The sequence below is a fragment of the Acomys russatus genome, chromosome 8, assembly GCF_903995435.1.
Source record: "Acomys russatus chromosome 8, mAcoRus1.1, whole genome shotgun sequence".
NCBI classification, from domain to species: Eukaryota; Metazoa; Chordata; class Mammalia; order Rodentia; family Muridae; genus Acomys; species Acomys russatus.
The window spans coordinates 38495563-38518713 of record NC_067144.1 but is presented as its reverse complement, the minus strand read 5'-3'; the positions used below and the strand labels follow the sequence as shown (position 1 = coordinate 38518713).

General features: G+C 38.5%; 2 protein-coding genes across 3 annotated transcripts in view; both read right to left on the bottom strand.

Moving 5' to 3' along the window:
• The window catches only part of Abi3bp (ABI family member 3 binding protein), a 205739-nt gene that overhangs the window by 37165 nt on the left and 145423 nt on the right, over window positions 1-23151 (bottom strand). Inside the window, 7 exon segments of the mRNA XM_051150061.1 lie at window positions 698-775; window positions 2305-2385; window positions 3164-3191; window positions 3194-3213; window positions 3725-3784; window positions 6933-7007; window positions 9352-9426. Coding sequence (XP_051006018.1) covers window positions 698-775; window positions 2305-2385; window positions 3164-3191; window positions 3194-3213; window positions 3725-3784; window positions 6933-7007; window positions 9352-9426 — 417 coding nt within the window.
• Window positions 14067-23123, bottom strand: LOC127192756 (proteoglycan 4-like). Of its 2 annotated transcripts, XM_051150060.1 has the most exons (8): window positions 21869-23123; window positions 21076-21159; window positions 19936-19995; window positions 18937-19020; window positions 17960-18016; window positions 16737-16799; window positions 15835-15915; window positions 14067-14203 (listed from the first exon to the last, which is right to left on the bottom strand). In XM_051150060.1, exons 2-8 carry the CDS (start codon window positions 21107-21109, stop codon window positions 14094-14096), a joined length of 489 nt encoding a protein of 162 aa, XP_051006017.1. In that variant the 5' UTR covers window positions 21110-21159; window positions 21869-23123; the 3' UTR covers window positions 14067-14093. The 2 variants fall into 2 exon arrangements, with proteins under 2 accessions (XP_051006017.1, XP_051006016.1); XM_051150059.1 differs by lacking the exon at window positions 21869-23123 and having other exon boundaries at window positions 21076-21501.

Genomic DNA, 23151 nt, shown 5'->3' with positions numbered 1-23151 from the left:
CCCTCCCTCAAATTAGAATTAATAATGGACAGGACAGAGCTATCTGTCTTACAATACCTTTACAAAGTTTGCCTTTGCCTTAATTTGCTTTGGCTTTCTGGCATTTAATACAAACGAGCAAAAGGCATCGTCCCAACAGCAGCAACAATAACACGGCAGCGTTAGAGACCGGACAGTGGGTTAGGACCTGTAACAGAAAACCCTTCAGAGAACACGAAGCCTAAACATCCTGCAGGCGAGAGGGCATCTTGGGGAACACATTCCACTCTCGATATTTTAAACATAGATTTTTCTCATAAGTAGGCTCTCCTTGGCTCACAGTATCAGTGGGTTTTATTTCAGTCAAGGAGAGGAGGAAGGGGGAAAAGGAGAGGAAGGGAAAGGAGAGACAGAGAAGGTCTTCTTTATTTATCAGATATGAAATCTGGCTCACGAAGGTTCCTCAATGGGAAAAAGAACACTCCTGGGGACTTAAAGGTTCGTTATCAGCATCCTACAGCCAGCAAGGCATTCGAAGCACCAACCGAAGAAGCAATGTATACAAATGACACTCGATTTGCCTGGGGTCCTTCATCATTAATGAGAAACAAACAGGTAGTTCATGCTAGTGAGGAAATACCTCGGAGAGCAAGCTTCCTTTCTCGATTAAAAGAAAGTAAGGGAGAATTTCCCTCCAGGAGTGGAGATGCAGTATTACCCTGAGTTGTCTTTGCCAGGTCAGTCGTTCGTGGCATCTTAGTTGTAAAGAGCTCTTGTGTAGATTGGTCTGTTTCTTCTAGGGAAAAACACAGTAGGATGTCTCATTTTAAAAAGCCATCTCCATGAGCATAATGCAAAGCAAAAACTAACAAATAGCTCAAGTTATTCTCGATCTTTTTTATAGTAACTTACAGCATATGCACATGTGACTTATCTTTGTTGTTGTATGTTGTTATTATTTTAGTGATTATTATGAGGACTTCCAAGGCAGGTTTGAGTTCAGGATCCTTTTGCTTTGATTTTGGTTTTACCGAGGGCATGGTGTATGCTAGGCAAGTGCCTGGCCACTGAGCAAAAGACCTGGCCAAGATCACTGTTTTATGAGATTGCTATCCTTGGATGTAGCCAAAGTTGAAAAGTAATTTAAATGCCTATGTATTTGTCTCTTTGTCTCTTTCCTACTCCACAAACCTCACATTATGTAGAGAAAATAAATAGATCACATGAGAAAATATTTATTTCAACCATAGAAGAAATAATCCTTTTATTTTCTAAGTGTCAAAATAAAAATATACATTTACTGATATTAAGACATATTTGTCTTGGCAAAATAAGTACTACCCTCATTTTACCCTGAAATTATTACATAATAATGATGAAGTAGATTATATTGTTTACTCTGTCACCTAGTTTTGTTTTGTTTTTGTTTTTGTTTTGTGTTTTTGCCTGACCCAGTTGATTTTCTTGATTCAATATTTGGGAAGAGACTTGTGATGGCTGACAGGTGATAGATTGTTTTTCAATAAACCAAGAAGCATTAAAAATGAGTGGAAATTAGATGATTAGTATATTTAGTGTTAATTTTTGTAAAGTACTTTTAACTTTCCCATTTCATGACTTTGCAGACATAGGCTAGAATGACATATACTGTTAATCATCAGGGTATATTTGTTCATTCAAAATGGGCTTCATTTAAAAATATGGAAAGTTACTGACACACACACACACACACACACACACACACACACACATACACACAATAGATTTACTTGAAAAGGCATAAAGAGAGGAAAATACAGTAGCATACCACAGGAAAAGGTCTGAAATGTCAATAAACACAAGCTGGGGATTTTCCCATCATTTTCAATCATGACTCAGCAAATGCATTTTCACAATTGTGGTCATATATATGTTGAATTCTTCAAAAGCAATGGATCATAGCAACCACTTTCCTGTCTGATCCATCATCTTTCTGCAGACAACCTATAATAAGTTCTGTGGCTATCCTATTGTATCTTAAATCCTCTCTAGATTACTTAATGTATAAACAGATGAAAATGCTATGGAAATAGTTGCTTTGTTATTCCATTCGAAGGATGAGGACAAGAAAAACATCGGTTCACCTTCAGTACAATTTTTTTCAAAAAGCAGTTTGGATTCAGGAGAGCTGACCATACTGGAAGCTTGGCTGCAAAGACTCTGTAGGTAGGCATTTCTTATTTGTATGGAAAACCATCCAGCGTAAAAGCTGAGTAAAATGAGCATGTTACTTTAGGGCAAACCTTAAATTATAAATCCCTTGTGCATCAAAATAATACAATTTACCCAGGGCAGTTTGTAGTTCCTCTTGACTAGGTCTTGGAGAAATCACAGGCATGCGAGGAATGCCTCGTGTCTCTAAAGATGCTGCAAGAGAAAAGCACTAAGTTGGTAAGTTATTAAGTCAAAGCCAGCAATAAACAAGAATGATGTGGCAGGAGATGCCTTCCTTTGAAATATAAAAGGGAAAAGATCTCCTGAATGGTGAGGAAGAAAGTTAGTGTGTACAGGACTGTCGGGAGAAAGACAATGGAACACTAGCATAATGGTTCTTAACTGTTTTCCACCAGGGGGCACAATAAATGATATTCTAATGTTTTCCCCCCCGGCTTAGAGAGCAGGCCAAAATGGAGTGTTTTGGACACCTTCCTGGTTTTCTGTCTCTCTACCCATCACCCCAGAGCAGAAAGGATGACAAAACAGTTGGGAGGAACTTTTTGAGTTTGCTTTAAGCAGACAAGAAAACCACTGGCAGCTTTTGTATTTTGACCAGTATTAACTTCTTGCATCATCTGTCAAGCTTTGCCATAGGCTAATGCGTTGCAGCATCACAGCTGAGAACCATTAAACCAGCAGACGTTATTAACTAGATGGGGACCAGGAAAAACAGAATCATGGAGATAAGTGAGGTAGATCATGGCAAGCTTGGCAAAGAGCCTCCCTGGGCTGCTTGGTCTCTAGAACAAAGCCTTTCAGTACTGAAACCATGCATCTCTTTATTGGAGACAGTGGCCACAGTGAGAACGACATGGTGTAATGAACTGAGACAGGTAACTTTTCAATTGGCAATCATTTGAGAAAGACCTGTATCCTTGATGATATCAAAGAAAGTAAGCTGGCTGGTTAATATAGTTTCAAAAATTACCTATTGTTGTCTTTGGCGGCTCAACACTGTAAAGGTGACAGGAGACAGAACTATGCCAAAAGTAAACCAAAGAAACACTTGTGAGAATTACTACAAACTCAAATCATTTCTTTTTTAGATACAGTTAATTAAAAACTTGAATTTTCTTTAAGAATCATCATAAATATGAGAAAGCTCTACTTGATTCTAGTCAAGGAACTTAGTTAACTCAACTTTTATTTCATTCACAGCCATCATTTGAGAAAAACATGAATGAATGGGCAACTATTTTTTTTTTTAACCAAAACGACAAAGTAATGTAAAACAGTGATCTCAGCTAATAATGAAGTTGTATAATTTCAGCAGGATCTCTTCTTCTGTGAAAACACCCCAAAGCAAATAAACCTATTATGTTTATATAGTTAACCTATATAAATGTCCTATAGTTAACCAGGAAAACACTTTAAACATTATATGATTGAACTTCCTGCAGGAAAACATATTTCATAACCACACAACTACACTTTTCTGTATCATGGCATATATATTTTTTTTCTAACCAGGAAAAATAAATGTTTTTACCAGTTTCCCTGTGAGAGACCTCCAGGTCTGGTTTATGGGAGAGTTGTTCACCTTTCGGAACTGAAAGAAAAAGACTATAAAACATTGCATTCTACAGGAGTGAACATAACTATTAGGTGTAAAATCCCAAAGGCATGAAGAACGCAAAGGGTAAAGAGCAAAGCTTAGAAAGAATTACCATTCCTTCAAAATGGAAAATATGACTTTCTGGGGGAGGGTCTGGTTACAGTATAAACAGATATAAGTTTGGCCAGTTGAAGCCCTCAGAGAAGGGGGGAGGGGGGAGGGAGGGAGAGAGCACACAGAAGAGGAAATGGGTACTATAGGCACAAGGAGGTAGGTTTCCTTTAGGTTCAAAACTTTGAAACAGAAAGTTTTTGAATTGAAGTGCTGCCATTTGATACTAAAATTCAGATAGCAATAAAAAAAAATTATATTAGATAAGTGAATAAATGGTTCACAGACGAAGACAAAAGACAAAATCTTGAGTACCTAAGGGGGGTACAAAATTTCATTGCAAGTGGCACTTAAAAATTACTGTAGACTTATGGTTGTGAGCCTAGCCTTTAACGGCTGAGCCATCTCTCTAGCCGATTAAAAAAAATTACCGTAGAAAGAAAACAAAGCAAATGGAACTGGCCAGCCATTAGAGGAGGCTACTTGTGAAATTTATGACTCTGATCAGTTCAGAATAAATACTAGACAAACATGCACTACACTCCTGTCTTCTGCCTTCATTAGTGACATGGCTTCTTGTGTATCGGCGTTATGCATACCTGACATGAGAATATTAAGAGAATTTTAGCTAAACAGCAGACTAGCTCACAGTAAACACACAATAGAGTTTGAATGCTTGCATTCTTTGTTAACAAAATGAAACAGATTGGCCACTGGCTGTTTTTTTACTGGGGGGAAAATCCAGGACTGATTTCTTGTTGTTCATAACAGATCTCTAAGCCAAGACCTTAACCAACAGCAGGCTACCCCAAATGGGGGGCCCTGGCTAGGCCTACTTTCTTCATGCAAAGCTTGTCTCCCATGTTGAGGATTGCAAGACATCAGAGTCTCTTTGGTGGGCAGTGTGATTTCCTTGTGTCCTGTTGGAAGCGTTAAAAACTAGGATTCCGGCAGGAACTCTGCCTCAAAATGATGATGAAGAAAGCCTCACACCCTGAGACAGCTAATTACCACTTAATGGACATCTTCTGTTTTGGTTGGGAAGCAAGGGATGGTGTGAGTCACGTGCATCATCTGTTCTTACTCTAGGCTAGTACTGGCTCAATTCCAGATCTGGAATTTGGATACCTACTAGTTGAATAAAGACTTTACTCAAGCTCGGCATGGTGGCACACATATTTAATGCCAGCACCTGGGAGGCAGAGGCAAGGTACTCTCTATGAGCTCCAGGCTGGCCTGATCAGAACACTCATGAGTTCAAAGGGAAAGAAATCTAGGGGAATTGGAAAGCCTCAAGTTTTTACTTATTTATATGAAATAGGAAAGGAGGATTAGTTCATAAAGTTGAAGAAAATCCACCACAACGTCAAATTCCTCCCGCTTTCCATTTGGTATCTTGGGGAATATATTTCCAACTTTAAATCAAACTCAATGTTTACTTGGAGGCTGAAGGAGGAGACAGTGCATTGATTTAGCTCTGTAAAGGGCATGACGGTGCTAAGACAAATGCAGTTTGTAAACGCCTATTAAGTACAGTGCTAGGCTAGACAGAAGAGCTGGGATCAAGGAAGGACAGATGTGCTTCTAACAAACCAGCCATACTCTAAACACATTAGCCACTGCTGCTGCTCCCTGCAGAGTGAGGCTAATGTGGATTCCAGCTGCTGAAGTTGGCACTTCCCTTTTCGGCATGAAAAGCGGTGATTTAATAAACTGCACAGCAAACTTTCTAGTGCAGGTGAAATCAGTGGAACAGAAAACAGCTGAACGATCCCCAGGAAAAACCTATGAATCATGCTCCTGCTTGGTCTACTACTGCTCTAAGCAGCCCGTTAGTGGCTTTCATGTACATATTAAATCAAATAAGATTAGAATCCCTAAAACCTGTCCTCCACGCTGGGGGCATCTCATCAACATAAATAACGGTGATGACTTATTTGGGAAGGCAGATTTGATTCCTTTGCATTTACCATTAGTATCTCATTACTATACATAATTACATTAACCAATTTATCATTAGTATCAACTCTCTAATCAATTACATTAACCACCCTTTTAGGTAAATTGGATCACTCTAAAGAGAAATGTAACTATCAAAAGGCACTTTTGAGTAGCTAATGTCAAGCGGGTTCACTGAGAATGTCAAAACACTGTTTGAGAAAGCTGGTAGGATATGGTCCGTAAGAGGGTTTACCTCACCCATGAGCTGCAACCAGATCACCTCACTTAGAAATGTAAAACATGTCGACTCTGTGGGCTTTTTGCCTCAAGATTCCCTATTTATCTGTTCTAGTTTTGTGGCTTTACAGCTAGCACAACAGGGTCCAGGACTCCCTTTGGAGGATATTACCTAGGCTTTTCTTGTACTGCCATGGGCCACCCCCTCCCATCTCCTCCTAGGCATGCTAGCTTCCATTATTTATCCTACCATAATTAGCTTGTCTAGAGGGTGTTGACACAGGGTTCCATGTAGTCCAGGTTGGTCTCAAACTCCCTATGTAATTGAGGCTGATGTAGATTTCCGATTTTTTTGGTGTCAGCCCCCAAGCCTGAGATTGTATCATGTCCTGACAAAAGTATCTAGCTTTTTTTTTTTTTTTCAGTACTGGGGACTGAACCTAAGGCCATGGCATGTTAGCCAAATGCTCTACTACTAAGATACAGTCATCATTTTATCCTATAGTTTCCCCATTGGTTCTTATTTCTTCTTCCTATGAGTTCTTCCCCTCTACCTATAAAATTACTCAAATTCAACAACCCTCACATAACCCACCAACAATAAAACAAACAACAATAAACATTGATTCTAGGAAAAAAAGCGTTCTGTTTTTGGCATAATTCTCTACTTTTTTTTTTCTGTAATAAAAAATTTCCAAGTAGAATCCTTGAGGCATCTATGAAAATAAAAACCACCAGACTGCACAGTGGAGGGACAACTGAGTTAATGTCACATGCCTCACCCCTCACAATCCAGTGCATCTGTGTGGGAGAGCAGGGTCCATTCAGCTTAAACACACAATAAGATATTTACCAGATGTAGTGTCTGCCACTTCAGGACTTGGTGGCATTTTGGGTTTTGAAGCAGTATGCTGGGATTCCTTAGGAACTGAAAGAGAGAACTCAGATCATTAGAGTTCCTTGTTTCTTAGTTTTGTTAACACATCAGGCCTGAGAGGGAATAAGCTTTAACTGTCATAAAAACGTGGAAGCAGCCAGAGACAGATGGAAAGGGACTACGCGCTTTAGAAATAAACCAGGCAGAAAGCCAATGAAAGTTCCCCACCGTGTTGTGCATTGAGATAGACGTGAGTGCTCGCTGACATATGGTGAGCTGAGCACACAGAGTTTCATCTCCTGCAGGTGACCTCTTCATATGTATTATATACAAAAGCAACGAAGGGAAGCTAAGACCTGAATATTTATATTTTCAAATGTTTTGTGGGGCTGGCAAGGTGGCTCAGTGAGTAAAGGATCCTGACCCCAAAACCTTGTGACCTGAATTTGATATTCAGAATAAACATGGTTGCAATAAACACGTTCCTAACATTTTTCTCTGACTTTCACACATGTGCAGTGGCACACACATATGCAGGCATCCTCCTCCACAAACAAATTAAATTAATAAATAAAACAATATTTTTATGATGCTTGTGTGTACACGCACACATCCTTGAAAGGCTATAAAATTCTAATGCATTATTTGGATTTGTTTCTTAGGAATTATATTTTCATTTTGAAAGGAAGAGATCTAATTTCCATCATTTAAAAATATCAGTATAGCTGGGCATGGTGGTGTACACCTTTAATCTCAGCACTCGGGAGGCAGAGGCAGGTGGATCTCTATGAGTTCGAGGCTAGCCTGGTCTACAAAGTGAATCTAGGCCAGTCAGGGCTATATAGAAACACTGTGTCTCAAAAAAACAAAACAAAAACCATTATAACACATTTTGATTTTCATTGTTAGTTTTCCCTTATTAATATGACTCATGATATCAGAAGCACTTGGGTTGCAGCTGCTGTCCACTGAAGAGGCCAATGGAGCAGAACTCGCTTCAGTTGGAACAAAGCCAAGAGCCTCTCTCCTTGTAGTTTGCCAGCCTTCCAGCCTTCCAGAGTTACCATGGAGCATATTGAGTTAGTTCTCTTCATTCTGAGCTTATATATCTTGTGTTGATTAAAAAGCTAATTTAAAATTAAACAAATTTAAAATTTATGGTTTAATAATAGGAAATTATAGGAAGATCCTAATTTACTGCACTTAAATTTATTTAAGTAAAGTATTCTTCAAAAAGATAGTCATTAATATATTTTTTGCAATAGTTCACATTTCCTCACTTAATTTTACATCCAGGAATTTATAGTCTGAAAGTCTGAGCTCCTAGTATTTCTTACTTTACCTTTTATCAGTCTAATTTTTAAAGTTTTCATTTTTCCTTATCTATTGTTCTTGTCTTATGCTATATGTTTAATAAAATCTTGATAGCTGTTTGCCATGTAATTTTAACAACTATTCAATTTTATAGTTAGATTATTAATTTTATACATACTTGATTTATTTAACAAGTTATTAAAATATTTTGACATATTTTAGCCCTGTTTTATTCACTAATTACTATTTCTTAGTTAATCATTAAGCATTTTACCGGGACTCTACATATCTCCCTATTCTAATAATTCATTGTGACTTAAATTTCTAATTCTTTGGGGAATGTTGCATTGGTACATTTATGTATTTACACCTCAAAAATGTTACTGTCACAATAAAATTTGGCAATTAAAATGAACAGATTTAAAATATACAAAGTAGGACAGATTTTAAACTGTTAGTGAAATGTAGAACATACAATAGTCTCTTTAATCAATTTTCTCAGAAAAATAATAAACAGAATCAAATATTAGAGGTCATAGGTAAAGCAATAACAAACACTGAAATTATTTAAATTATTCCCCTTGGGATTCAAGAATTATCACCTGGATCAAGACTAATACTGATAGATACTTTCCTTTCCCACTTCTGCACCATTAGTGACAGTGGAGTCCCTTTCCTGGTTTAGGACGTAGGTGGACCTCGGATAATTTCTGGGAGCAATACTCAGATTTGTGCTCATTTAGGTCGTGTGATTGGCAGGCTGGTGGGAGCACATTCTGGGACAGCAGAAAGGTCAAGAAGATAGTCTGAAACTGCAGGGAGAAGGGAGCAACTAGCTCTTCCAAGAAAATCTATGCTTGGTCATTCCCATCTGAAACAATAAGACGTTAGGAGACCTTTGTAGAAAAAGCTCTCCCAGTGATGTGCTTTCTGATTAAATCCAGAAATAAGTACAAATTCTTTAGGTTATCAAGGAAAGGGAGCCTTATTTGGCGATGAGTAAGAACTCAATTTGCTGGAACTGAGAAACTAACTCACCAACTTCAAAGGTTCAAAGTTAGAGCGTAGGCTTTGTGGTTACCTGGCCGTTTTTCTGGGACTCTTGGGCGAGGTCTTGTTTTGAGTTTGGGAGGCATGCCTGGAGTCTGCCTGGGAGCTAGAAAAAAAAAGACACAGGTTCACAGCTTTGGAGCCCTTGACCGGTCCAAGAACTATAGTGTTTTCTAGAGGCTCAAAAATATTTGGTGAGTGACTGAAGATAAATAAAGCCAATAATTGCTGTCAAATCCCCGGAAAGCTGCCAAGAAGAGAAAGACTACAGATGCCAGATAAGAGGTAGATTAAACACACCTCAACTCTTTACCCTTCAGAAGAAAGCTGCTGGTATTTTAGAAATATCTACTTCGCATACTTTTTAAACAGGTTAATCATGAAGTACGCAATAACTAAGTCACCTCATTACTAACCCACATGTCATCAGGGATATGCAGATGTATTTTTTTTTAAATCAAACACATCTTTTCTAAATAAAGAAATTACCATGATAAAAATTCAAACAGAAGGATTTAAATAGCAAGTCTCATGGAAAATATTAATCTTACTAAGCAAAGCACAATTTAATTGGCTATATTAGGGAAGAAAAAATTGAGCAGCAAGGAGATTTTTCTGCAGAGCATTATTCATTCACTGGGGAGATACTAAGGAAGGATCTACAGCAATTGGTATAAAGTTCATTTGTTTTCTTCAGTGAGGAAATTAAAGGTATATCTCAACGAAGGAAATGAATTGTCAGGTCTAGGGCTGCGGCCTCTGAGAACATTGCCTTCTGTAAAAGTAAAATGACACAGATCAGAGCACTCAAAAGTGTATCCCTGGCACTGAAAAGTGTATCCCCGGCACCATGCGGCTTCAGACACCTTGAGAAAAACATTGCTGAAAATAAGAATTATTTGGTGTTGGAAGTTTAAGGAGAAACAAAATGGTGTTAATACTACGTAGTTTCAGAGCCTTTAAGACACATTCACCAAAAATGAGTTGTTAGACACTGGAAGGGTGCCTGAGTCTGCGCGGTGGGCTTCAGGTTTGCTTCTCCCTGATAAGAAACGATAAGGTACAAGGTTCACAGTGGTTTTAGTGCACTTCTCTGGCCTTTAAAGAGACAAGTACCAAGATACGCAAGAGATTATTTTGGCCTAACAACCAGTGGTTTAGAGCACTCTTTGCTAGTCAGGGTCAACAGACACAATCTCCACCAAAACTGATATAATGTTTAAGAAGCATCCTAATCCTCATAGATAATAGTTTAATTGCAGTTTCTCTCGTACCAGGGGGAAGGATAGAGGGAGACGCCAGCCTATTAAAAGAAGGAGCGGAGAGCAGTGGGGCCTCTGAATAATGGCAAGGGCATGGACTGGTCAGTGCCCCTTAATGTGGATTATACAGCAGAACCTGTTTCTGTCAGTACTGTATAATTTCAAACACGAGTACGCAACCTCAAAATACTTTACAGTTACAAAGCTAGTCCTCATGACAAGCTAATCCAAGTAAATTTACATATATACATAAACAGAATAGAATATGTATGCTCTTCCTCCTGAGCATTCCTATTTCCTGAACTAGAGCACTTACAGAGTCCTGGAGGGGTATTTCTCAACATTATGTTAAGGGCTTACACATTGCCATTTGAGAGAGAGATTACTGATGACAGACAGAGGCATTATGTCGGAAAGGTGGGCTCATCCATCAAAGGTGACAGGCAGGGCTTCTTGTGCACAGGTCATGTTGTCATTTTGCAATCACTCACCTCATATGCGAAATGCAAAACAAAACAAAAAAAAGTGTATTTACCAGGTTCAGTCTGAGGCTCATCTGGTCTGGGTAGGGTAATAGTTTGGGAAGGCAGAGGTGATGTTTCTATGGCAACTGAAGGAAATTATGTGGGGTTACTATAGTGCTAGACGTGCTCAGATTACAGAAAACAGTCAGAATAGTAATGAACAGATTCAAAAATAAGAAAATAGTTAAATTGCGGGAAACCAGCATCCCTACGCTTCCTCACGGCTAATTCTATTTAAAAAGTGTAGATGTCAGCTTGCAAAAGCCCTTTTGAGATAAGCAACATCACACTTCTGATAGCTTCGCCTCCCCGACAATGTCTAAATGATATGTTCAATGAGAACAATAAAGGGAAAAGGTAACTTTAAAATTATAGCACAGGCCAGCTAAGAAGTACAGACTTTCCCTTGGATGACAGATAACAGAGAGCCAAACATGGTAAGTCAACGTGATGAAAAGACTGTTAATGGAAAGTACATCACGAGGCCAGAAAGTATGAATGGATCATGATCCTTCATCAAATAGTGCCAAGCTGCCAGAGACAATACTAGGGAAAAAATGCTACATTCTATATTCAACAGTTGGCCTAGCATAGGACTAGTAAGAGACCAAGAGCATGACACTATCTAAACAGACATTTTGGGACAATGACTCTGAATAGGAACACTTAAGGAAGAACATTCAACGACAGAGAAAGAAGCGCCACATGAATTCACAATGAGAGAGCAATCCTGAGACTCTCAGGTGATGATGATGCAGTGAAGACAGAGAACACAGTTTGTGCTGCTGCTGCTGCTGCTGTCATTACCTAGTGTGGTCTCGGGAAGCTCAGACCCATGTGTGAGAGATGCCACAACTGTATCGAAACAAAGGAGAATGAGTTCAAACACTGTAAGAGGTTCAGTTCTACAGCTGTTTCTTGAATATTTGTAACTTTGTTCTCAAGAATTGATGCAGTAATTTTACAGACAAGACAATGTATTTTAGATGGGACAAAAGGAAGAAGTCCGATTTCATAGTATTAAGTCTCTAATATTCATACTTTTTAGACTTTCAAATGTTATTATGTCATAATCTTCAGATACTATCAGATACTAAGTAGGATGTATTTTTTTCTTTCAGAAAGCATCCACTATCATGTTACTTTAAGAATCCAGGATCATTAAAGCTGCTGGTGTATACAGTTCATTCCTAAAGCACATGCAGAATAAATATGATTTTCTAGGCTGATCCCTAGTAAAGGTATGTAGATGGATCAGCATATGAATTGGAATTGTAGATAACTCTTCAAATCTTTTTGATCAAGTACCATAGCCCAAATAGCAGAATAATTGAACCGTAGCATGAAAACCTTTACCACCTTCTGTCCTTGGCTCCTCTGGCCTGAGAAGGTCTTTGTTGGTGGTATCTACATAATCAGTTTCAGCTGGTGCTAGGGAAGAAACAGGAAATGGCTGGTTAGTAGTGGGTAGCATAAAGCAGGTTTTCATGGAACCCTGAATTTAATTGGAAACACAAGTTAGTTATGAAAATTGTTGCAATTTAGTAGAGTAAAAATAAAGCTGGGTAATGAAGGCTTTTTGTATGGGAAACAAAAATAGACAGACAGATACACACGCACACACACACACACACACACACACACACACACACACACACGCACGCACACACGCACACACGGCTATCAGGGTCCATTACAGCAATTATTGCCTAGAGTACAGTAGATCATTTTACTTCCTTACATATACTTGCATAAGTATTTTAGAAACGAAAAAAGTTATAGAATGAGTCCTTTGGAAATATAAAGATAAATGCTGAGATGATATGAAAATAATAAATTACATGTACACCTATGTATAGAAGTCATGTGTACATACATATACAAAGGATAATCCAACTTTTAAAATTATGAATTTATTAACTGAGAGGAAGCTAGGGAAATGATGTAACTTGCATTGTAATATATAGCAGATTCTAGCTAGCATGAGTTACTACATGTGTGATGGCTCTCAAGATCCTCTGGATAGCCACAGAGAAGACACAAGGAACAGGTGGCTATGAAATGTCACAAAGCATGACAACATCCAATGGTGCATTTTGCAATGAGATGGAAAAGCACATATTCTTGATTCCCCACTGGGAACATTTTTACCTATTGTCTTCTGTAGTGACTCAGTATTAAGTGCAACCAACTCCAGGTCATCCGACACTAGCAAAGGAAGCAATGGGACAATGGGTCAAGGATGTGCTATAAACATTAGGCAAAGGAAACAAACTATTCAGGAGAGTGCTGGATCGCTGGTCAACAACCCTGTTGCCTGGTTCTGGTAAAAACAATTACATTAGCAAGAGCAGGAGAGGAAGGCCTTATAATTGAGCTGAGTCCACAACACGACAACTGCTTTGGCTACCATCAATAAGCACACCATACATCTTCAGCAAGAGTACTAAATCGCCACCTCATCTAATTAAAAGATTCTATAAAGAAAGCAGAATCCTATGCTAAGACACGGAATTCAGCTTTTCCAAAACTAAGCTGTCCAGAACGGCATAAGTATTCCTAATACTGACATTCAAATTTTGTTAGGAATTTGAAGAACAGTATGCTTTAAAAGCTTCTCTATATTTAAGGAACTCAAAGAAATCTTTATTAAAATAATGTTCTCCCTTTTCAGTGGTTACAAGGCAACTAGCATTCTTTTAGGTGGCTGAGCACACATTTAACTTACTGCTTAATAGAACAGCATCTTTATAACTGTGGGTGAAATTAAGAAGTATAATTAGGCCTCAGGGGTTTTACTGACCGCTTAATCGGGTATGTGATAGAGCAAACTCACTGAAACAAGATAGATATTTTGTATACAATGGAATAATAGAAGACAAAGTATTGCTAATTTAACATTAGCATACAACCATGGAAGGAGGAGCTTTTATATTTGAACATGTAACACTGGGGGGGGGGGGGATTACAGTATGTTTCTAAAGCTCTTAGTACAGCCAGGCAGATAAATCAAGCAATTTACCAGATTGACTTTGTGTAATTTCTAGGCTTGGTGAGGTCACTGGTTTCAAAACAACAATTTGCAGTTCAGTGGGAGCTGGAACAAGAAGACTTAAGTTAGCTGTGAAACTTTTATTTACAGAATTTTACATGGTGGGAAAATGCCCAATATTTTATGCCATGTAAAATGTGAACATGGTATGAAACTCAAAGTCTAATTGGGATATGGACCAAAGTGATCTGGGGTCTATTCATGCACTAACGGTGTTGCCTCTCACCTACAATATTTGAGTAAGCAGTCATGATGAAGAAAGCCTGAAAAGTCTGAAACTTTTACTATCTAACCCTTCACAGGCTAAAATTTATGACTCCTGATTTGAAAGCATCCTCCATGGAAAGAAATCATTCATTTATTACTGAACATCACTAAGGGTTCCCTTAGAAACCAAGCCACAGCGTTCATCTGTTAACGTAGTAAATATTAATACTCATGAACACCCAGCAAGGTCACCACTTAGTAAAGAGCCAGTGTTATCAGTCATCCCTGGAGGCGTTCATCAGTGACAGAGGAGCCTGGAGCTTCTGGTATACAACTTATTCTTACTGATAATAGAGAAAGCTCATGACTTAGAATAATAAGCATAGCACACTGATTTTATGGAAAACAAATTGCTCAGAGGAAGTGTATGCCTCTTAATTATTGTAACTATAGATCTGACTACCCAACAGAGGAGCAAAAATATGGACCTCTGTATTTCAAAGGAGAATTTCATGGCATATTGATATCTTTGGGCAGCTCCAAGAGTGGTTGATAAATAACAGATAGGTGACACTTGAGTTTCCATGACTGACTATAAAATAGGAAATAATATCCTAACCACACTCTTCTGAAGACTAAACAGTGTTGGCATGACAGCAGATGGGTTTTAACCAGGAGGGGGCAAAAGCATTCACCAAATGTCATAAACATCATCACCCAGGGTTGTTTCTGGAGACCTAGCACTATGAATATCAAGTTCAAAGCCCAGAACAAAAACTAATTAAAAGCAACAGATGAACATGAGAAAGCTCAACCCCCACAAAATGCCTTAAATTTTCTTTCAAAACACGAGTTTCAAATGACAAACATGTTTTTAAAATTCTAGAAGTAACAGGAAGTGAACAGTTGCTTTCTGAAAAGTTGGTCACAGTAGCCAAAACGGTAATGGAAAATAGTCACAATTACTTTGAGCTTGGCTACATATATCTTAATTCTTTCCACATAAGACCATTCCTAGGTATCTGGTTTTCTGGTTATAACTACTATGGAAGACAGCTTTGAACTTTTCCTTAGGCAGTATGTGTAAAGTATATTTGGAAGTAGTGTGTTGTCTTTCTTGGAAGTTGAAAACAATTATCTACTTATGTAACCAAGGCTGCAGCAACAGATCTTATGTTTCAACGCTAATATAGCAATCCATAACCATGAATGACTAATGCTAACCTTACCATCATTCATCAATAAAGAGAAGAACTTTATTCAAACCAAATTACTCGAGGAGTTAGGGACAAATTTCCCCTAAGCCATGCTCTTATGGGAAGCTCCTTAGGAGAAGTAGCTGCAACTGGACCCAATGCCTTAGTTTACTTAATATGCAGGACAACATCGGCTTCCCACTGCAGATATTACTTTAGGAACCATCTGGGACAGACTGCTAGCAGCGCTCAAACCAAGCATTCCACATTTACCAGACTTGGACTCAGACACATCAGTACTTGCTGTGGTTTTAGGTCTGGGGCGGGGACGGCGCGTCCGCTGTACTTTGGGAGCTGAAGAGAGAAACTTTATATTAATTTTATGCTATTGGATTTAGGGAAAAAGGACTTAGGTGAAGCTTGAAAACTGAGGCAAGTATGGTTTTTAAAAAGTTATTTATTTTGTTTTATGTGCACTGGTGTTTTGCCTGCATGTATCTCTATGTGAGAGTGTCAGATCTTCAAGTTACACACAGTTGTGAGCTTCCATGTGAGTGGTGGAAACTGAAAGGTCCTCTGAAAGACAAGTCAGTGCTCTTAGCCACTGAGCCATGTCTTCAGCCTGGTTTGTTTGTTTGTTTTCATCAAAATATTTTCTCTTATTTTGTTAGGCTTTTTTTTTAATCACCAAAGATTCTTGAGAAAGAAACCTAACATATAAAATCAAGGAATGGAGAGAGCCATAAATCTCCAACCACAAAACAAAACTAAAGCTAAACCCCATAGGGCCGGATCTTTGGTTGACAGTGAAATTTTTCAGCATTCCCAAGAAGCCGTCGTACTGTGATAGTGTTATAATTTGCTCTGCCTAGGTAAGATATAAACAGAACTAGTTAAGTTCTCAATTGAGCTTCAGATGGAAGCACTGTTTAGACAAAAATACATGACAAGTTCAAATAAGGTAACAAGTATAGTAATGCTCTAGGTCCGTGGGTAGCTTTTAAAAGAGGTAACTGGAACCTTTAACATTCTCAAGAAGCAGTGGCATCTGAAGATGACGAGTAGTAGATGGCCAGACAACCCAATAAGGCAAATGACAGTGACGTTAGGATGACGATGGAATGCAAGTGAAAACAAGCAAGACAAAAAAGCCTTCCAGAACACAGTGCCATTACCTAATGTTGTTGTCTCAGGAGACTTGGTTCTAAGAGTGACAGGCTCAAGGGCTGTAGCAAGAACTGGACAGAAAGAAGTAAAATAAACCAAAGACAAATTTAAAAATCCACTTTTAGGCTGATTTTAGAATATCTTTATCCTCAAAACTAACAGGAAAGAGACACTTGCTTTTTCCACATTTGGCTAAACCATGGCTAGGTGCTCACTCTTTCATAACACAGACTTGCAAGATGGCATGGTACACAGCTAACTGTTCATCACAGTGCATGAGATGTCCATCTAGACATTTGACTGCCTGCCCCCTCACTACTGTGGAATGCTGCTGGTCATGTTTTCACAATTGATGCTTTCCTGAGTACACTAAAGAAATCATTACTACCACATTTTTCGGACCATAAGACGTACTTTTTCCCTCCAAAAGTGTGTGTGTGTGGGGGGGGGGCGAAATAGGGTGTGTCTTATGGTTGAATTGCTATTTTTACTGTTTTTCTTGTTTTACTGCTCTAAAAACTAGGTACATCTTATGGTCAGTTGTGTCTTATGGTCCGAAAAATACAGTAATCCCCTTGAACATCTATAGATACTGAGATAGCTGCATATAGGCTTTTACTTATCTACTGTTTAAATAATTATACAAATAAAATTTAATTTTTTTAAACATATGAAAACAGACTATGAAATGTGCTCATCAAAACATCAAAGTGGTCCTGGATTCAAAAACGACTTTTAAATCTGCTAGAAAAGGAGTCTCCAGCATGAAAACAGTGTTTCAACTTTCCAGAACATGCACATTTAAGTTTGACAACTTACTACGATCATTATTCCTTAAAACTACTTTTCCAATGTATCACAAAAGCTCTAGCTTGCCAAAAAGCATTCTGAATAAAGAAGTATATCTTCATAATTCACAGCATAAATATGACAGATGGAGATTCACATGAAAACACAGACTTAGTGCCATTTTAAAATGCATGTGATCGCATGTCAGAGTGTTGAGCAGTGGGTTACATGGCAGTTTGATGTCCTGAAGTTAGATTCATGCATGGTGCTCGTGAATTCAACTGATAACTTGGCATAGGACAGAGGATAACTTCAAGATAAATATGGTGATGGAGTGACAACAGAGGATGAAGATGGAATGGTCCTAAGACACAGAAGAACTGGCGACATGATGCGATGACAACAAAAGCACTGTTATTAGAAGGAGACACAATCTCATTACCCATGGTCACAGGAGCTTCGGTTCTAAGAGCACTGGGTTCAAGATCTGTAGCAGCAACTAATTAAAGGCAATGACATAAACATATGTGAGAAGTCAGCAAAAACAACAATATACCCTTACTGGAATAAATGGGAGTGAGCTCAAGGAACTGTCTGAAATTTAATACCTGTTACTTGATGACTTTGTCACATTGTACCCTGATAAACATTTCTTTAAGAAGTACTCGGTTGCTGGCTACACTTTGTGTAAATGTCTTACTACAGTCAAGGTATTATTCATCTAGGTATGTGCAGTATCTCAGGACAACTACTTTTGACATTTTAGACATTTTTTACCAAAGCTGCACAGATATAATTTCTGTGCTCACGGGCTTTTGTATAGAAGCTTTAAGAAAATAACATGCCCAAATGTGTGGGGAAACAACATTTCTTCTGCATGAGGCATAGCCAAGGATAAAGCAAATGAGCCACCTGCGCTCTGAGAGCTCACATGTAGGCTTGGGCAGAGATCTCACTTGTGACAAAGGTACTCAACACGCCAGGGTAGGGGACATATAATAAGTGTGGTTTTGAGAGGAACAGCTAGCTCTCTGCTCTCCTTACACAAGTTGAATATTCTAGACAGATAGGAAGACCACTGATGCTTTTTTGTGTCAGATCCAAACTTCTGAATTATTCCTTGAAGATGACCTTCCCTTAACAGCACTGTTTAAGACATTAACATTCTATCTTTAAGAGAAGAATGTAATTAATAGTACCGAATAAGACATGTGGCGACAGAGATGATTCTTATGCAGAGATCACAAGCAAATGAGCCGCCACATAGGACCCTAATGTTCTTCCTTATACACATGGTGTGGTGGTAAGGAGCGGACCATGTAGCACTTCACCCACATGAGCTAGCACTCCTATGGCAGGCCTTCCTCATGGCTTTCCCAGAGCTGCTGTAAGTATCCCATGACCCGAAACTTGATTTACCAGGTTTAGTTAGAGGAGCCTCAGGAGTTGGCCTGGTTTGGGGTTTGGGGCGTGGGCGACGGGTTCGTTTTGGCGGTTGAGCAGCTGAAGAGAGAAAATCCTCATTATTACCAAGTCTGTATCTCAAAAGATAGTGAGTAAATGGAGCTGAGTTCAGTAAAACATCAGATGTTCTCATATGTTAGGCAACTGGATTTTTCAACTTTTTTAACTCAAAAATTTCACCCATATTATAAGTTCTTGTTTCTCTTTACAGTCAAAGGCCTGTTGGAAGAGGAGTGGCATTTAAAATGTAGATAGGTCAAAAACTGAAGAGCAAAAATAGAACTTTTATAGAATAAAGGGATTAAGAAGCCAAGAACAGTGGCACACACTTATAACCCCAACACTTGAGACATTGAGACAGGAAAAGCACAGGTGCAAGGACAGCCCAACTGAGATACTCAGGCCATTTGAGGCTGGACCGTAGATGGAGAACCACTTTCACACAAAAATGCTGAGAATCACTGCTAAAACATGGTGGCCATAATGATGACCGCTTAGGAGTTCTTTGAAAGATTGTTAAAGAAAGACCACACATACAATGAACTGAAATGTCATTCAAAGAAGAGATGTCACATGGTAAAAGTGAATGAATGACTAGTTAAGTAAAGAGAAAAACTTCAGATCTTTAAGGAAACTTCTTTATACTATTGAAATTGTTAAAACTGTGAAAATTGCTCTTGAGAGTCACATTCTCCAAAATCACACATGATGACAAAAGGGTTTCACAGGGTCACAGGTCCGACAGATGACAATAGTTAGATTTATGGTGGGTCTCACAAGAGGCGAATTCTTTGAAGAGCCACAGTTTTCAACATTTTTGGAATGAAGACTTTCATAGAACGGCAAAGAGAATGATGGTGTCACCACAGAAAGCAGAAGATGTGACTATGACATTGACGGCATGAGTTTGGCAATGGCAAGAGGACGTAGCTGGATCACAATGTATTATATTACCTTTCGTTGTCACCCAAGTCTCAGTTCTGAGGGTCACAGGTTCAAGTTCTTTTGTAGGAACTGAGCAAAGGTATGAAAATAAACCAAATGACTGTTTTATATAACTGAAAAGTAAAATATTTTCTTCATTATGAATCTTCCTAGCATAGCATAGAGTCTATAACAACAAGCCACTTTTAAAAACTGTTAAACTAGGGGGAAAAAAAAGCAAGCAGCTGACTTCTTAAAAAATCCATCAGACTTAAGTCAGGTAAGCATTTTATTATTCTTTCTATGATTAATAACCCAAAGTGAACTGTGTGGACATCGCGTAGAACTGGAGTTCCTTTATCAGACAGAGGAGGAGCGTGCTCTCATGAGAAGGAAGAGGTCGCTGGTGTCTGCCAGCCCAGTCCTCCGTTTGTCCTATCACACCCCTAGGACCTTGACTTTGCATGTCCTAGGAGCCTCTGAGATACAGAAAGGATTTCTCAGCAATCTTGCAGGGAGGGCTCCTCCACAGCTACGCTCCAGCGACGCCTCTCAGCAATATCATTTCTTTCTCCTCCTCCTCCCATTCCCCTCCTTTCTTCTAGTCAGCCACGCTCTAATGTGATTTCATCTCTCTTCCCTGGCTCCAGATATTTGTTATGTACCCAACACTTTTTGTTTATACTGTGAAAACTAACCTCCCACTTGTGAAGATTCTTCCAATGCCATCTTCAGTCGTATTGAAAAAGAATGGCTTTCACTCTCTTGAAATTGTGAAAGTCAAAATATATCTCCCATGTTTGTTTCACTCAGATCCAGTACTAATAGGATTAGGAGGAGGTGGAAGGTACCTAATAAACGCTTTTTATCTAGACTGAATCTAATTATCTGAAGACATGTTATTTTTAAGAGATAAAAGGAAGTTACAAAAATGCTTCGTGATTAGGAAGGTTGCACACTGAAAGTGATGGGTATCCAATTGCCCAGACTTTCCTCACTCAGCCTCCTTTGCTTAACATCTGTTCAGTGGAGCTACAGTGCACCCTCCCCGCAAAAATGCACCTTTGTTCTCATGGGGATACACTGGAGGTTCTCCATCACTCAGATAACTCTCATAGCCCTGCTTGCTCCCACTGCTGAGGTTGCTGAAACTGGGTGCATACACTTTACCTGGCTTGGACTCAGTTACTTCAGGACTCGGCATAGGCTTTGGTTTGGGACGTGGATGATGTTTTTGTTGTGATGTTTTGGAAGCTAAAGAAAGACATTATTAAATTACGCTATATTTTCATTATTTATGAGTCAGGAAGCCATGGAAGAAAAAAGATGATAGTTTGTTGGTTTCGCATATTCATCATCTAGTTTTTTTTTTTTCAATCATAAGAACTTCTATGAAGAAAAAAGTTCCCATTTAATTATAGGACTAAAGGCCAGTCATTATTATTTAAGTTTCATAAGGTGATTGGTAGAACTAAGATAGGTAGAAATAATCCCTATATTTGAATGAATAGTGGGCATTTCCATTATCTATGATTTATAATTTAATCTTTCAAGTTTGTGATTGTTCTCTATATAATTATAAAAATAAAAAATATTAACTAGATATAAAACAACAAAATATTATGACAATAGAAAAAAGGGTTATGTAAATGTGCCATGAGTCGCTCAGGCACCATGAAGTTGGTAATGGTTTCTCTGCGTAGCTTAGACTTGTTACATGTTTAAAACAGAGCTGCAGCAAAAGTCCCCTTTCAAACAAAACACAAGAGAGGACACAACCTCAAGCAGATAAAGTGGCAGATAAATGACCCAAAGAAGTTTCATGGATGGTATCTTAAAAGGAGGTAGTTATAAAGCCTTCATAATTTTTAGAGGAATATAACCCAATGGCCACATGAAGTGAGAGGAAACCCTCAATACGACAAGGAGGGTGCCTGTTAGGAAGACAGCTTAGCAGCATTACCTAGTGTTGTTACTGGGGCCTCAGGTCTAAGAGTGACAGGTTCCAGGACTGCAGTGAGAACTGGCCAAAAACAACACAACAAGCCAAAGAGATTTAAAATGCATATTTAAGTTAGAACATGTACATATAACATATATAAGCAGAATATCAACTGTCTGAAGGGAAATAATATAATTAACTTTTTATCTGAAAAAATGATTTTTAAGAGTTTGCTAAACTTTTGTCATGAGGGTTGGTGGGTTCAGCTATGTAACTACACTGAGTATAGCAAAGAAGTCAATATGGCATTCTGCAAGGTTTTTAATAAATGAATAGTAGCCAATATAGAAACCACAATAAAAAATATTTTAATGCATTTACTTAATATATCCTTAAAAAATAAGCCAAAAAGAACATGACTTACTATGTTTAAGTAAACACTGATATAACAGAAGTTTGAAACATATATAAAAATTAGTCATTACATGGCTTTGTTGATTTTGCTACTCTTTTGGAATCTGACGCCTCTATACAAATTATAAGAGAAAGGCATCAAGATGGCAACTAGTCTAACACCCAGTGTAGCATCTGTCTTCCCCACGAGCATAAAAGGTGGAAATCAGAGTCTGTGTGTTATTTAGTATTTCTGTATCCTACGAGCTCTGAATCAAATCCTCGTAGTCCCCTTTTCTGTTGGTGTGATGGACCCTTCCAATGCAGTATCACCAACAAACAGAGTGAGTGAACATCTATAGCCCGTTTGCACTGTACTGTATTTCTGGATGACCTATACATATGTCTAGTCCCTCTGTTTTCTATTTTCTCCATTGACCAGAATCCTGTAGTGTAAACTGTAGTCCAAACTTCAGCCAATCTTAATGCTGTCTTTTTCTAGATTCCAGATTGTTACTTTGTGGGCATATTGTGCATCATGTCCTCAGTTTTATTGTGTAAGAAGAAAAAAAAAAGGCCTTCTCAGTGGGTATATTATTTATGATTGTAAATGTGAGTCTGGGAAGACATGAAGGACTTAGGATTTGTTTCCTTGAACTAAATATACTGGGCTTGCTACTGTTGTTTCACTATTAAGACTTGAATAGAAATGCATAGTGTGAAATTTACTAAATACAAAGTTGCAATAAAGGGCCCTAGGTAAAAAGAATAAGGTATTCTGGCTCCTACAAGGTCTCACCCAACCATATTTTCCTTAAAACACCTGCAGAGAAGTTACTGGTGCTGTTTCATGGCCTCACACTCAGGGAGTGTAAGAGCTCCTACGGCCTACCACCAGCATTGATTAAATC